At 44.7% G+C, this 16,576-nt stretch overlaps 1 protein-coding gene across 2 annotated transcripts in view; it reads left to right on the top strand.

Annotated features, from left to right (window-relative positions):
* The window catches only part of SF1 (splicing factor 1), a 1,552,458-nt gene that overhangs the window by 832,548 nt on the left and 703,334 nt on the right, over nt 1-16,576 (top strand). For both annotated transcript variants that reach the window (XM_044075820.1, XM_044075819.1), the window contains exon 6: nt 8,290-8,379. In XM_044075820.1, the coding sequence (XP_043931755.1) occupies nt 8,290-8,379 (90 nt within the window). The remainder of the gene's footprint in view (nt 1-8,289; nt 8,380-16,576) is intronic.

The raw sequence follows: 16,576 nt of genomic DNA, 5'->3' as shown, positions 1-16,576 counted from the left end.
CTTCCACAAAGCAGCTTGGAGAGTGGATGCCCTGTCCTTCAGCTGGAGAAGCCTTTCAGCATATGCCTTCCCTCCTCTTCCTCTACTACCTCGGGTATTACTGAAAATAAAACAGGACAAGCCCAAGTTCCTCATCTTGATTGCTCCAAATTGGCCTCGACAGTTTTGGTATCCAACTTTAAAGCTCCTGTTCTCGGGGCCTCCTTGGATTCTCCCACTGAACCCTTCGCTTCTGTCCCAGCATCAGGGTCAGTTACTACATTCCAATCTCAAGACCCTTTGCCTGGCAGCTTGGCTCTTCAAAGGAATTTGATTCCTTCTAGTCTTCCCAAACAAGTTTTGGATGTTCTTTTGGAAGCTAGACGGCCTAGCACTAGGAAATCCTATGCCTCTAAATGGAAGAGGTTTTCTGTTTGGATGCAGGACCGAGGTTCTGATCCTCAGGTACCTGATCTCTCTTCTATTTTGCTTTACTTTTCGGAACTTTTATCTAAAGGACTTTCCTTTTCTTCCATTAAGATTCATGCTTCTGCTATCTCTGCGCATTTCAGTTCTGATCCTCCTGTTTTTTGTCATCCTTTGGTGAAGCAGTTCTTGAGAGGGGCTAAAAATTTGCGGCCTTCAAGGACCCCTCCTGTCCCTGCCTGGGATCTTAATTATGTTTTAGAAAAACTTACTTTGCCTCCTTTTGAGCCTGCTGCATCTTCAGATATTAAGTTTCTATCCTGGAAGACTGTTCTTTTGTTAGCATTGACCTCTGCCAGAAGGGTCTCAGAGTTGCAAGCTCTCATGGCTGTGGAACCATATCTTATTTTCCATCAGGACAGAGTATCCTTGAGGACCAATCCTACTTTCATGCCTAAAGTGATTTCAAAAGTGGCTTTAAATCAGACTATTCACCTTCCTACTTTCTTTCCAAATCCTCAAAACAAAGGGGAAAGGATTTTGCATTCATTAGATGTGCACAGACAGCTACGATTTTACCTGGACAAGACTAAAGATTTCAGAAAGTCTAACCAATTGTTTGTTTCCTTTGCCTCCAGTTCTCTTGGAAAACCTATTTCTAAACAAACTATTTCCAAATGGATTGCTTATGGAATCAGATTTTGTTACACTCATCATGGGAAACAGTTTCCAGGTACCATTAGAAGTCACTCTACTAGAGCAGCTGCCACTTCTACAGCTTTCCTCAGAGGAGTCCCTACCAAGGATATCTTGGAAGCTGCCACTTGGAGTTCTGTGCATACTTTTTCCAAGCACTACAATCTCCCCTTGTTTTCTAAGTCCAGGGCAGGCTTTGCCTCTGCTGTCTTGCAGGGTATTCTTGCCTCCCCTTCTTCTATCTAAAGCCTCCTCCCTTTTACACTGCTTTGGGATTCCACCCTACAGTTATGACTGCAACAGTGAAACACGAAGAACATAGTACAGTTGTGTACACCTACCATAAATGTAGATGTTCGAGTGTCTTCACTGTTGCAGTCGTGGTTTCCCTCCCTCCTATCCCCTCTTTTCCTTTTTTGTGGTGTATTTGTGTTTCCTTGTTGGATTCATTTTTGGTTTGTTGGGGACTTCTGACATCTAGGGCAAGAAAGGCTGGAGAAGATGGCGTCGGCTGAGGGCTATGTACCAAAGCGTACTGACGTCAGGGTACTAGCCTATACAGCCGACGCCGGACCCAGACTTTGGGATTCTGGCCGACCTCGGGCTGCCTGCCGGCAGGAGCACCCTACAGTTATGACTGCAACAGTGAAGACACTCGAACATCTACATTTATGGTAGGTGTACACACCTGTACTTTTTCCTTCCAATTCCACTGAGCCCTTTTCTCCCCTGTCACGTCCCATGTCCAAAAACCATTAACTCTCTGCCTATGTAATCTTCTGAAAGGCAGCAGTAAAATGCAAACCTGGTGTAGTTTATCTACTTTCCGTAAACGTTACAACGTTTTTCAGTGTTGTATCTGTTATGTCCCTGAAGCCCCTCTTCAGTACCATCTTTTTGGTAGGGGTGAGCTCCCTTTTGTGCTTTCTATGTTGGATTCCTTCTCCCAATCCTAGTTGGGTCCCCTGTGGTTCTGTAACTTAATTTCCTGTTGACAGTGCTGGGTAGGTTGTACTCTGAGCCAGCAGCGAGTAGTGTGTTTCCTGTTGGGGGCAAAAAAGATCTGAGGAAATGGACCCAAATGACCTCCCTTTATACTCTGAAGTTAGAAAAGGGGGTGTCCATAGGGCATGGTAGAAGGGATCAAGTCTTTGGTATTTAGGCCAGCTGTACTTCCAAGGTAGAAAATATCAAAGGTTATTACTGCAGCAGTGAAGACTACGAACCATAAAAACAGATGCTCAGCAGATAAACAACTGCTCTTTTGGGCCTTTGTTTTATTTGAGAATATTCAACATTGGTAATTTGTTGTTTGTGCAGATTAGGCTTTGTTCCACCTTTTCTTTCCATTTTCCTTATTGGAGAAGGGATCCTGTATTGCTACATTGTTTAATTTATACTTGTCAGATGTTTTCCTTGCTTGTGTTTTATGTTTTTTTTTGTAAGGTGACTGCAGATGTCCTTCAAGGATGCATCTGCAGTCCTTACAAATGGGTTGTCCTGTCGTCAGGCAGCCCTTCGGTCGGCCGGATTCCAAAGTCTGGGTCTGGCCTCGGCTGGTGTCGCACTTCACCCAACGTCATAGCTGCAGTTCTTCGGGTATAAAGGCATCAACCGACGCCATTTTCCCCAGTCTTTCTTGCTGCCCGAAGCAGAAGCTGTTCGCAAGTGCCGGTCGGTCAGATCCAGAGATTACTACTACCGAATACTACTTCGAAGACTTCTAAAAAGCTAAGTACCCCGTTGGGGACTCTTTCTTGCCTCAGCCGATGTCAGAAAAAGTGAATAACTGTTTAACTTGTGGGAAACAAATACCTCATAAAGATTTCCACTCTTACTGCTTACCTTGTTTAGGCCCAGACCACGACGTAGCAGCTTGTCTAGCCTGTGCTTCTTTCAACCGACGGACGCTTAGACGCCGGTCGGAGTTTGCTGAACAGTTTTTCGGCTCAGATTTTGCGTACATAATGCCGTCTGATCCTCCGACTTCTCAAGTTGTTAAACGCAAAGAAAAGGACCGACCCTCGCGGTCCGCGGTTTCGGCCGAAACCATGGTTAAGCAAACCGCGAGTGTCTCGGTTTCGCCCGAAACCGAGCAAACGGTTCTGTCTTCAGCCGAATCCATGACTACTACCGAGGCCCCTTCTACCCTGGTTGAATCGGCCTCTGAAGTTCTACCTGCTACTGTGGTTTCACAAGAATTATCGGACACCATCCCTTTGGATGTTTCTACCCCTGCACGTGGTGCTGCTAGGCCGCCTGCAGCCATGTCTATTAAGGCCTTTGCCAGGGCTAAAGCAGCCAAAACTTCTAAGTCTGTACCTGTTAAGCCCCCCTCACAGGCCCAGTTCCAGTTCCCAAATGCTTACTCTGGCAGAGGATCTCATCTCTTTAATAAGGGGATCCCAATCTCACCCAGACAGGGCCTCTCAACCTCCAGAAAAGAGACCTAGAGCAGAGCCCCTGAGCCAGTGTCCTCAGATGATTCTTCTGATGATACAGACAATACAGACCATCCAGAGGCTCCTTTTTCTACTTATGAAGATTCCGATGCTGAGGAATCGATTCCTTCTGCCTCTCCACCAGAGGAATTTTCCTTTGGGGAAACTTTACATGCCATGAGAGAGCAATTCCAATGGCAGGGACAAGATTTCTCAGATTCAAGGAAAAGGCTTAGGACCTTTTTGCATTTACCACAACATAGGCCTTTAGCTATACCTCCAGTTCTTCCTGTTGTGGATGATGCATTTAATGATGCTTGCACTGCTCCTGATACTTTACCTCCAGCCCCTGCTAAGCCCGATAGGTTCTACAGGGTCCCGGACACTCATCACCATTTATACAAGGCTCCTTTTGCAGATCCCGAGACTATCTCCCAGGGGCCTAAGGCAGTAGCTTCGACCTCAGTTAAAAACCCTCTCCCTTCTGAAAGGGAATCCAGGTCCTTAGAGAGGTGGGGCAAAAAAGTATACACCTCTGCTACTCTCTCAGCTAGGGCATTGAACTGTCAGTTTCATATGATCCAATACCAGGAGTTTATGCTTGATCAGTTAACTAAGAAACTGTCCTCTGATGATCCTTTAGATAAGAAATATGTTCTAGAAATGGTGCATAACATTCAGCAGGTTAGTAACCATTCCTTAAAATGTGGCTATGATGCACTGGAGGCTTCCTTTAGATCAGCCATGACTGGCACAGTTATAAGAAGGCATGCATGGTTGAAAGAACAGGTCTTGCTAAAGCGAATGTTAAAGCAAAACTATTAGATGCTCCTATGGATAAGGTCAGTTTATTTGGTTCTCCTGCTCAACAGGTATTGAAGAAAATGGAAGAGAAGGCAAAATCTGTACAAACAGTGAAAGATTTCTTACAGGTTCAGCCTCCAAGGTTTAGCAGGAACTGGCCTTCCAAAAATTGGTCCTTTCCAGACTCCTCTAAAACTCAGAGAGGCAGGAATAGGCGTTCAAGAGGCAGAAATCAATCCAGAGGAGGTGCCTACAGGGGACGCCAATGGCAAGGTAACAACCAACGTGGCACAGACACAACTACTACCACTGCAACAGGACAATCACAGTGACTTGGCTCTGGCACCGCCTACCAGGGAACAAATAGCAGCTCCCTTAGGCGGAAAGTTAGCCTTATTTTCAAAAAACTGGCACTATATCACAAGAGACAAGTGGATTTTGCAAACTATAGACCAAGGCTACAGGTTTCATTTCCACACTTTACCAGGAAAAAGAGGAATGCCAAACCTACCACCAAATCAAAAGTCAGAAGCTCTAAAACAAATAGCTCAATTAGCAAAGATGAGAGCTGTGGAAAGGGTACCATCTATGGAACAAGGCAAGGGATTTTACTCCAGACTATTCCTGGTACCAAGAAAAGAGAAAAATTGGAGGCCTATTCTCGACCTGTCCGCTTTAAACACATTCATCATTGTTCCAAAATTCTGACCCTACAGCAACTTCTTCCCATGCTGGGCAAGGAGTATTGGCTGGTAACTCTAGATCTCAAGGAGGCATACCTGCACGTCCCCATACGACCAAATTGCAGAAGATACCTCAGATTTCTTGCAGGATCAGAGCATTATCAATTCTCAGCATTGCTCTTTGGCTTATCTACTGCGCCCAGAGTGTTCACGAAATGCCTGGCATCAGTAATCGCTCACTGCAGGCTTCAGGGAATCCAAATATATCCATACCTGGACGACTGCCTGATACAAGCGGACAGCAAAAACAAGCTAACAGAAGACTTACAAAGAGTCATTTGCTTACTACAAGCCCTGGGATACACAGTCAATATAAAAAAGTCAAGACTGATACCATCCCAAAGAATAACCTTCTTAGGTGCAGAATTGGACACAGTAAAACAGATGGCATTCCTAACTGCAGAAAAACAAGAACAACTTCCTCTCTACTTCTTGGCATTAACAAAGCAGAACAAACTAACAGCAAGGAAAGTACTGCAGGCCTTGGGCTTCATGGCATCCTGCATAATCCTGATCCCCCATGCCAGACTGCATATGAGAAAGCTACAGTGGTACCTAAAGAATTTATTGTCTCAACACAGGCACAGCTTAGAAACCGAAATACCACTAATTCCATGCCTGAAACAAGAGTTCCTATGGTGGGCTCAGGCATGCCAGTCAAACCCAGGTTTGCCCTTCCACAGCATTCAACCAAGCCAAACCATCACAACGGACGCCTCAGACCTCGGTTGGGGGGCCCACATGCTGGACAAGTGCATACAAGGCTTATGGACTCCAGATCAGCTGCACCTGCACATAAATCAAAAAGAAATGCTGGCAGTAAAACTAGCAATCCAGAATTTCAGACCATTCCTCCAAGAAGGCCAGTTGATGGTAAGGACAGACAACACCACAGTCATGTGGTACATCAACAAACAAGGAGGCACTCATTCATACCCTCTATGCCGGATGGCACTGGACCTATGGAATATAGCTCTGAGTTACAACATTCAGTTACAAGCAATTTTTGTACCGGGAAAAGAAAACACCCTAGCAGACATATTAAGCAGAACTACCTCGGATGCTCACGAATGGATGCTACACCCGGACATCTTCAAGGTCATCACAAAGAAATGGGGAATGCCACAAATAGACCTATTCGCATCCCCACTCAATCACCAACTCAAGAAATTCTGCACAAGGACGTACCACCCACTTGGAAAGTGGACTCTCTATCCTTCAGTTGGAAAGGCCTGACAGCATATGCATTCCCACCTCTTCCTTTGATGCACAAGGTGCTATTGAAAATCAAAGAGGAACGTCCAAGGATCATTCTGATAGCTCCAGATTGGCCAAGGCAGCATTGGTACCCATTACTGAGGAGCATGTCTCGGGGGGGGGGGGGGAATGTGGACACTACCCCTGATTCCTTTGATGTTAACTCAGAGCGACTACAACATCCTGCATCCAAACCTGAAAACTCTGCAACTCACTGCCTGGAACATTACATAAGAGCAACTAACCCAGATTTATCCCAAAGGGTTAAAGACATTATCCTTGAGGCCCGCAGACCCTCAACAAGAAGGAACTATGCAGGAAAATGGAAAAGGTTTCTCATTTGGAGTACCGAGAGGGGCAAAGATGTGTCAAAGGTAGACATTGCCAACATCCTGGAGTATTTGGCAGAGCTTTACCATACAGGCCTGTCCTATTCCTCCATCAAGATACATGCATCAGCTATTTCTGCAGAATGCAGCTTCGATCCCCCTGTATTTTCGCATCCTCTACTCAGGCAGTTTCTGAGAGGAATTAAGAATGTAAAACCTCCTAGGAAACCACCATTACCAGCATGGGACTTGAACTTTGTGCTAGAAAAATTGACACTCCCTCCTTTTGAACCAGCAGCAACAGCAGATCTTCAGCACCTATCCTGGAAAACTGCTTTCCTGCTGGCAATTACCTCAGCAAGAAGGGTTTCTGAGCTACAGGCTTTAATGGCAGTACAACCCTTCCTAATATTCCATCAAGATAGTGTCCATGAGAACTAATCCTACATTTATGCCTAAGGTGGTATCCAGAGTGTCTTTAAACCAGGCAATCCACCTACCTACCTTCTTCCCCAATCCACAGAACAGGGGGGAAAGACTGCTGCATACTTTGGATGTACATAGACAGTTGCGCTACTACCTGGACAGAGCCAAGGGCAATAGAAAAACTGACCAGCTTCTGGTAGCATATGCACCAGGAAGGGAAGGAAAAGCAATTTCCAAACAGACAATCTCCAAGTGGATAGGAAATTGCATTAGATTCTGTTACTCCTACCATGGAAAACAAATTCCACAGAACATAAGGCCTCATTCTACAAGGGCTACAGCCACTACCACAGCTTTCTTACGAGGAGTGGCTACCAAGGACATTATAGAGGCTGCTACTTGGACCTCCGTGCATACATTTGCCAAGCATTATAACTTACCTTTGTACTCTAGATCCCGAGCAGGGTTTGCCACTGCTGTTTTGCAAGGGATCCTAACTACACCATAATTTCTTCTTCCTCCTCCCCTAGTTTGGCTATGGTATTCTACCCATTTGTAAGGACTGCAGATGCATCCTTGAAGGACATAGTACAGTTTTGTACCTACCATAAATGTAGATGTCCGAACAGGATTGCATCTGCAGTCAGGATTACCCACCCTCCTTCCCCTCTGTGGTATTCCTAGGGTATTTGCCCACCTAATAGCTAGCTGGGGGGGATCTCTTATGGTGTATTTGTTTGTATATATGTACATACATGATTATTTTTGTGTTTGCCTTCTACTATTTGGAAACATTGGCATTTATCCAAAATTTAGCTATCCAAGAGGGCAACTGGCATCTGGGGCAAGAAACACTGAGGAAAATGGCGTCGGCTGATGCCTTTATACCCGAAGAACTGCAGCTATGACGTCGGGTGAAGTGCGACACCAGCCGAGGCCAGACCCAGACTTTGGAATCCGGCCGACCGAAGGGCTGCCTGACGACAGGACAACCCATTTGTAAGGACTGCAGATGCAATCCTGTTCGGACATCTACATTTATGGTAGGTACAAAACTGTACTTTATTCATCCTCTTTATGCACCTTTTGTGTGAAATGCATATTCACACCTTCACTTCTCTTCTGATTTTGTAAAGATAGCTACTGTTCATCAGTTTAGTGATTGCCCTTTTTTGTCTTTCCACACAGACCGCCAGCAACTCGAGTGAATGACAAGGTAATGATTCCCCAGGATGAATATCCAGAAATAAACTTTGTTGGACTCCTTATTGGACCAAGGTAAATGTTTTCCCTTAATGTTGCAGTCTGTATAATTTCTTTCTCTCCAGAATAATCACCTTGAATTTTTTTTTTTTTTTTGAAAGGAGTATCTTTCCAATTGATTTAAGAAGTCTGGGTTTGTTTGGTTGTTTAGAAAGGTAGATGTTCTTCGTGCTTCACTGTTGCAGTCATTACTCTTGGGTTATCTGCCTTCAGGTAGCCCTCAGTCGGCCCGAATACTGTTGGTTGCTGTCATCCCAGGACTGACGTCAGGTCGTCAGTGGTATAAAAACAGGCAGCCAACGCTATTACATCAGTCTTTTTTGCCGAGGAGCCTGTAGCAGAAGTGGTTCACATGAGTGCCGGTCAGCTGCTACCTGAGTTTAGTTACAAATTGAATCCTCCTGAAGTCCTCTAAAGCTAAGTACCCTGTGGGGGATTGTATTTTTTTGTTCTAATCAGTGTCAGAAAAAGTTAACAATTATCTTGCCTGTGGAAAGCAAATACCACACGGAGATTTTCATTCTTACTGCGTCACTTGTTTAGGCCCAGACCACGACGTACCTCGCTGTCTGTTTTGTGCTTTGTTCAACACCCGAACCATCCACGGTTGGCCCCTTTTCGTCGCTAAATACTTTTGATGTTCGTGTTTCACTGTTGCAGTCATTACACTTGGGTTATCCTGCTGGCAGGCTACTCTGTCAGCCTGATTTCCAAAGTCTAGGTCCGGCGTCTGTTGCTGTCGCCTCTTCCCTGATGTCAGTGCGCCAGGGGTATAAAAGATGCAGCCAACGCCATTTTCTTCAGTCTTTTCTTCATCTCCGTATAACGAAATGCCTTTAGTCAGCCATCCGACTACCGATATTCTGAAAAAACGTAAGGATAAAGACGGACAAGACTGCACAGGTCCAAAGCTGCCGAAGACGCTTTTGTTAAGCTAGTTCCCAGTCCGCTGGTACTCGGATGCTTTCACAGCCCCTGATGCCCACTTCATTGGATTCGCAGGCCTCTACAGAGACCCGTTCGGAGTCCGGTATGCCGTGAGATTCTTTGACTATGGAACCTGCGGTTGTCTCTACCTTGGATGGGTCCAGAGCCGCTGAGCAGGCACCGGCTTCTGAAGAAGTTCTTCGCACTACCAATGTCCCACTCAGACTACTACTTTCATGTCTTCAGTTCTGTCTAAAGCTGCTGAGTTTCTAAGGCCAAGAGTAACGCACTACGCCTAGAAAATCGAAGACCAAAGTGCATGCACCTGCTCCCTTGTCACAACACTAAATGCTTAAAATGGCAGAAGACTTTATGCTGATTAGGAGAAGTCGGCCTTCTCCTGCTAAGAGAAAGAGACCAGTCCCCAGCAGCATCTACAGACCAAGAGTCCAACGACTCTGAGGTATCTGACTACGAAGACATGCCCATACTTGCTTATGAGGATTCAGATGCAGAGTAATCCATTCCCTCTGCCTCTCCTCCAGAGGACTTTTCTTTTGGTGAAACCCTACATACTTTGAGAGCATTTCCATTGGGAATGCCAAGACTATCCTCAATCCAAAAAGAGACTCTGAGAATTTCTAGGTTTGCCACAATATAGGCCTTTAGCATTACCCCCAGTTTTGGATGTTGTGGATAATGTCTTTATGGAATCCAGTCTTGCTCCTGATACTTTACCCCCTGCTTCTAGGAAACCAGACAGGTACTGCAGAGTAACTGACTCTCTCAATTTCCTTTTCAAAAATCCTACTGTGGACCCGGAGGTAATCTCCCAGGGGCCTTAAAGGTATCAAAGCAACTACAGCTAAGAATCCCACCACTTCGGACAGGGATTCCAGAGCTTTGGACAGATGGGGTAAGAAAATATATACCTCTGCAACTCTTGCTGTTAGGGCATTGAATGGTCAGTTCCACATGCTGAAATACCAGCAACATAGTGTGGAACTTAAGCAAAAAAAAAGCTATGTTTTCAGACTGTACAGAAAATAAAGAATTGCAAGAGCTTATGCATTCTGCAAGCCAAGTCAGCAAGCATACGTTGCAGTTGTGGCTTTGACGCTGTAGAAGCATCTTGGAGGGCAGCAGTCACTAGTTCTGTACTGAGAAGGCATGCTTGGCTTAAGGAGCAGACCTTGCCAGACTATGTCAAATCAAAGTTACTTGACGCTGCTTTGAACAAGGACAATCTGGCACCAAAGCAGAAGAGATTCTTTAGATGGAAGAAAAAGCTAAATCTATGCAGACAAAGAATTCTTGCAAGTACAGCCCTTAGATTCAGTAGGCATTGCCCCTCGAAACATTGGTCCTTTCCAGCCCCCTCAAGGTTATCTCAACCTAGACCCTGGGGAAACGGACCACCCAGACTACAGTCTCAGGGTATGCAGAGATCTAAGCAATGGAGTGCCTCCATCTCTAAAGCAGGGAGCGCTAAGCCACCCCCTTACGGAAAGAATTCCCAATGACTTCTCTACCCCACTACCCACCTCTGCCCAACTGCTTGTGCCCCTAGGAGGAAAACTTGCCCTTCATGTAGAAAACTGGATTTCCATCACCCAAGCAAGACTGATGAGTCCTCAACATTGTGTCCCAGGGGTACAAATTTTACTTCCACTCACTGCCAACCCCAAAAGGGTTCCCAGACCTCCCTCCAAACCAGTGGGCAGAGGCACAAAATCAAGTTCAATCTCTGCTCTCTCTAAGGGCAATTCAGCCGGTTCGTGCGGAACAGATAGGTCAAGGATTCTATTCCAGACTTTTCCTGGTACCCAGAAAAGAGGGCACTTGGCTCCAAATCTTAGATCTTTCAATTCACAACACCTTCCTGGTGTTACCAAAATTCAGAATGCTCACCCTGCAGCAGCTTCTACCTATGCTAGCCAAAGATGCGTGGTTAGTCACCCTAAACTTAAAAGAAGCCTACCTGCACATCCCTGTAAGGGAGTCATGCAGGAAATACCTACGCTTTAGGGCAGGATCTATGCATTATAAGATGTTCTTTGCGTTTCACTGTTGCAGTCATCACATTTGGATTATCTGCTTGCAGGTAGCCCTCAGTCGGCCTGATTATCAAAGTCTTGGGTCCTGCGTCAGTTGTGGTCTCATCTTTCATAATGTCAGGTAGTCAGGGGTATAAAGCATGCAGCCGACGCCATTACATCAGTCTTTCTTGCCGTGTGGTGCACAAAGCAAAAGCAGTTCGCAAGTGCCAGTCAGCAGACTCCTGAAATTTCCGTTTTCGAGTTTCAGATCCGAAGTCTTCAACTAAGCTAAGTATCCCGTTGGGGATCCTTTTTCCTGCTGTAAACCGATGTCAGTAAAAGTTAACAATTGTATTTCTTGTGGAAAGCAAATACCTCAAAGATTTTCATTCGTACTGCATTCCTTGCTTAGGCCCAGACCACTACGTACCTCGTCTGTTTTGTGCCCCATTCAAACCTCGAGCTATTCGTCGTCTGTTCATTTTCGCATCTAAATATTTTGGTACACAGTTCGATTATCCAGAAATGGCTTCAGTAAGCCACCCGACTACTGACATTCTGAAAAAACACAGACCACATAAGTCCAAAGCTGCCGACGACACTTCTAAGCTAGTCGCCAGTACTCAGTAAGGCGCATACGCAGCCCCTGATACCCGCTACTTCAGATACGCAGGCCTCTGAGACCCATTTGGAGTCTGGTATGCCACGAGATGCTTCGACTGTGGAACCTGCGGATGTCTCTACCTTGGATGGGTCCGGAGCCGCTGTGCAGGCACCAGCTTCTGAGGGTGTATTCAGGCCCTACTGACTTGCATATTAAACGCCATCTTCTTCAAGGTCTAAAACTCTATTCTCACCTAGAAAACCGATGCCCAGACCACATGGTCAGGCCCCTGTGCCTAAAAAAAACAAATAATGGTTGAAGACCTTATTACTCTAATCAGGGGATGCCACCCTTCTCCCTCTAAGACTGATTTTCCTTCTGATTCTTCTGATCAGGATTCTGAAATTTGTTTTCTCTGATGACCAGGAGTTGCCCTTATCTGCCTATGAGGATTTTGATGCAGAGGACTCCATTCCCTCTGCTTCCCCCTCCAGGGGATTTCTCTTTTGGTGTAACCTTGCATACTGTTGGGGAGCATTTCCACTGAGAAAGCCAGGATTACTCTGACTCCAAAAAGAGGCCTGGGGAATTCTTACTCCTACCACAACCATTAGCTCTCCCTCCTGTACTGGACTTTGTCGATGGCTTTTTGGAATCTAGCCTGGCGCCTGACACTTTACCTCCAGCTCCCAGAAAACCTGACTGGTATTGCAGGGTACTGGACTCTCAAGTTCCTCTTTAAGAATCCTACTGTGGACCATTTCACAGGGATCCAAGGGCATTAAGGCTACTACCAAAAACCCTACCCCTTTTGATAGAGATTCCAGGGCCCTGGATAGATGGGGTAAGAAGGTATACAATTCTGCAACTTTGGCCATTAGGGCCTTAAACTGCCAGTTTCATCTGTTGAAGTATCAGCAGCATATTATTGGTTTGCTTAAAAAGAGAATGATTCCTGACTCTGCTGAAAATAAAGAATTACAGGATTTAATGCATTCTGCTGAACAAGTTGGAAAACATAATTTGCAATGTGGTTTTGATTCATTAGAGGCATATTGCAGGGCTACTGTCACTGGGTCTGTACTTGGAAGGCATGCTTGGCTTAAGGAGCAATCTTTGCCAGATCATGTTAAAGCTAAATTACTGGATTCTGCCTTAAACCAAGACCACCTGTTTGGCAGCAAAGCAGTAGTAGTACTTTAAAAGATGGAGGAAAAAGCTAAATCTATGCAAACTGTTAGATTTCCTGGAAGTACAGCCTCCCAGATTTAGTAGGCATTGACCTTCTAAGAATTGGCTTGGAAGAGGCAGGAAAGGACCTTCTCAATCCAAACCCAGAACCAGCAGAACACCCAGGCTTCAGTCTCAAGGTACTCGCAGGCCTAAGCAGTGGGGGGGGGGGGGCTCCCACTTCCAAAACTGGGAGTAGCAAGACGCCCCTCTATGGTAAACTGTCACAATGACTTAACTTTAAACCTTCCAAGCCCTGCTCAACTGTCCCTTTTAGGGAGGAAAACATCACCCTGCATGCAAGAAACCGGGAGCTCATTACCAAAGACAAATGGGTTTTAAATGTAGTTTCCTAAGGATACAGATTCCACTTCCACTCGTTACCAACCCCAAATGGTTGGCCAGACCTACCCCCAAATCAGTAACAAAGCTTGCTGCACTTCCACGGCTTAACAACTTCCACAGCTTAACAGCAACTTTTAAAATCAATTTATTAAATGTATTTAAAATATGATAGTCTCTCTATATTCCAAACGATAAGCGCTTTCGAGTCTTCTTCAGATTGTAAATGTATATGAACAAGCTGTTTTATATGCGAGGCAATTTCTGTTTCCTTAATATACGTAGTTTAATTCGGTTACTTTTCCAATGGATAGAGTAGGCTTGAACCTAATCTTGAAAAAGGTAACAGTATAGCATTACTGCTTGTAAGTGTCTATTCCATTCATAGCTAGTCAAGCCAAACATATGTTTGTCCCTTTTAAAAGTTGTTAAGCTGTGGAAGTTAAGCCATGGAAGTGCAGCACGATTCATTTACTGGTTTTCTACATATTTGTTAGCTGCACTTAGGCAGTAGAAGGTACTTTTATTCTCTCATTTTAACTACTTTGCACTATATCACTGCACATGGCGAATGAAGCAAATGTTCACGTTACCAAGGGGAATCCATCTCATATGGATTTCTTTCGGAGTAGAGGTTTTGAACAAACAGAAGTAAATGGTAATCAGTTACTGAATTTGTTTTGATTCAAGTGAACCAGTGGAAAATGGCGATGTAGCTGATAATAGTAACTTCAATTTTGATACGATTCTGAATGAAGTGGAAGTGGCAGCGTTTACATTTAAAACTGTTGACTTGGCAACGCTTCCATTTCGAAGCAAGCTTACATAATCAGGTTATACCCAGAAGGATGCGGGTAAAATGTATGCCAAGTTACGGTAAGCAACATCCAGACTTGCTAGCGCGATGGCAAGCAATTAATTTGGAAACTAGTTTCCATTATATGAAATTAATCCTAGAAGATTTCAAGCCAGAGGAGGAAACCATTGCACAGCAAATAAAAGAAAAACAGATGGAATTAGAAAAGGTGAACTTGAACTCGCATCAGATTAATAAATTAGAAACATTATATTTCAGTTTAAATGTATATGATTCCAAGTTGAAATATCAAAAGATTAAAAAACTGAGCAGAGATGTGGCGGACTTAAAACAAGGCCGGATATTTGAATGGCCTAGAGAAGAAACTAGATCTATAGAACGGACGCAGAATACAGGAAAGAGACATGAAGCTTCAGACAGAGAAGTCAGTAAACCGAATATAGAGACTGATAAGGGTCCTTCCACAGCTTAAAAGCAACTTTTAAAGGGACAACAAGCATATGTTTGGCTTGACTAGCTATGAATGGAATAGACACACTGATAGTAATGCTATACTGTTACCATTTTCAAGATTAGGTTCACGCCTATGCTATCCATTGGAAAAGTAACAATGAATTAAACTATGTATATTAATTGGCTAAGCTTCTGGTGTCATTCAAAGGGGATCCAGTATCTGTCTGCCTGGGATGACATTGACAGACCACGATGCTTTGCCAGAGATCTGCACATGTCGCCCCTGGATTCAGGTTACTGGCTAAGGCTCTTGCCACCCCTATAGTGCCTTTTTTAGGCAAAGTTCAAAGGACAAAACCACCACTGTAACAGGTACAAGCATGCAAAATCTGAAAGTAATGCTACTCCATGCTAGAAGTCTAAACCTCAAAATGCACACTCTTGAGGCACTCCTAAAATTGGACAACTTCGATATCTGTGCAGTAACTGAGACCTGGTTCAAGGCTCCAGAGAGCATCCCTGCAATACCAGGCTACAACTCTTACCACACTTTTCGGCTACCAAACTAGGATCGAAACACTAAAGGTGGAGGAGTGTCCATATTCACCAAGGATATTCACACCACCAGGTTAGTTGCCCAACACAATGCGTCTGAAATTCTTCAGGTGCAACTAACACAAGGTAAGACTGCAATCCAAATTGTAGCTTGCTACAGATCCCCCACCATGCCCCAGGATTCTCACTACACCTTTGTAAACATACTGGAAAATATTAATATACAACCAAACACCCTAATACTGGGTGATTTCAACTACCTTGCCATTAACTGGGAAAACTACTCGTGCACCAACACCTTTGCCCACCGGTTCTTGGAATTCATAAATTCCAATGCCTTGGATCAGCTAATCCATAGTCCCACCAGGGGCTCCAATATCCTAGACCTGGTCATTACCAACATGGGAAATCGATGCTCCACACCTATGGTCACCCCCTCGGTCAGGTCAGACCATAAGCTAATCACTCTTAACATCCACATCCCACCCCCCCCACCCCCAGTAAGGAAACCTCCATAAAAAACTTCTCCAAGACCAGCTTCATGCTACTCAAGTCAGAAGTTAAAACTTCATGACACCCATGCAGACGGGAACTGAAAGTTTGACTCCGGAGTCCTACACTAAGGCACTGTATGAGCACATCCACTCATGCATGAATCGTGCCATCCCAAATAGAACCAAGATGCTCTCCTCCAAAACAAGGAAGCCAATCTGGTGGCCCCCTGCCATAAACAAACTTTACAACAAAAGGAAAAAAACTGTTGCAGAAGAGGAAAATCCCAGGATGCAAAAAACACCCTTACCAGCCTCGGTAAGAAGCTGAGATCCCTCATAAAATTCTCCAAAGCTAGTTACGAAAATAAAATTACCAAATATTCCAAAGACAACCACAAGGCATTCTATAACTGTCAAGAATCTAAATGGCAATGCTCAGATCTGCTCTGCGCTACAACAGAATGGCATTAAATATACAGAACCCAAGGATATTGCCAATATCCTGGCAGATCGATTCAGTGCCAACTTCACCCCCTAAATGGCCCACCTCAATACTGGAAGATTGCCTAATTCCGGTAATGGCCACACAGGTAAAAAAGGCACTCTCCAAAGCTAAGAATACAACATCCATGGGACCAGATGACATCCTGGGCTGTGTACTGCATGAACTGGCCCTTCACCTAAGTGTCCTGTATAATCGTACCCTCACCTCAGGCTTTATTCCCACTGAGTGGCACATAGCTACAGTTAC

The sequence above is a fragment of the Protopterus annectens genome, chromosome 6.part1 (genome assembly GCF_019279795.1).
Source record: "Protopterus annectens isolate FY-2018-M chromosome 6.part1, PAN1.0, whole genome shotgun sequence".
In the NCBI taxonomy this organism is placed as follows: Eukaryota; Metazoa; Chordata; order Ceratodontiformes; family Protopteridae; genus Protopterus; species Protopterus annectens.
The sequence above is the reverse complement of the archived record's forward strand: the minus strand, read 5'-3'. Positions and strand labels throughout refer to the sequence as shown.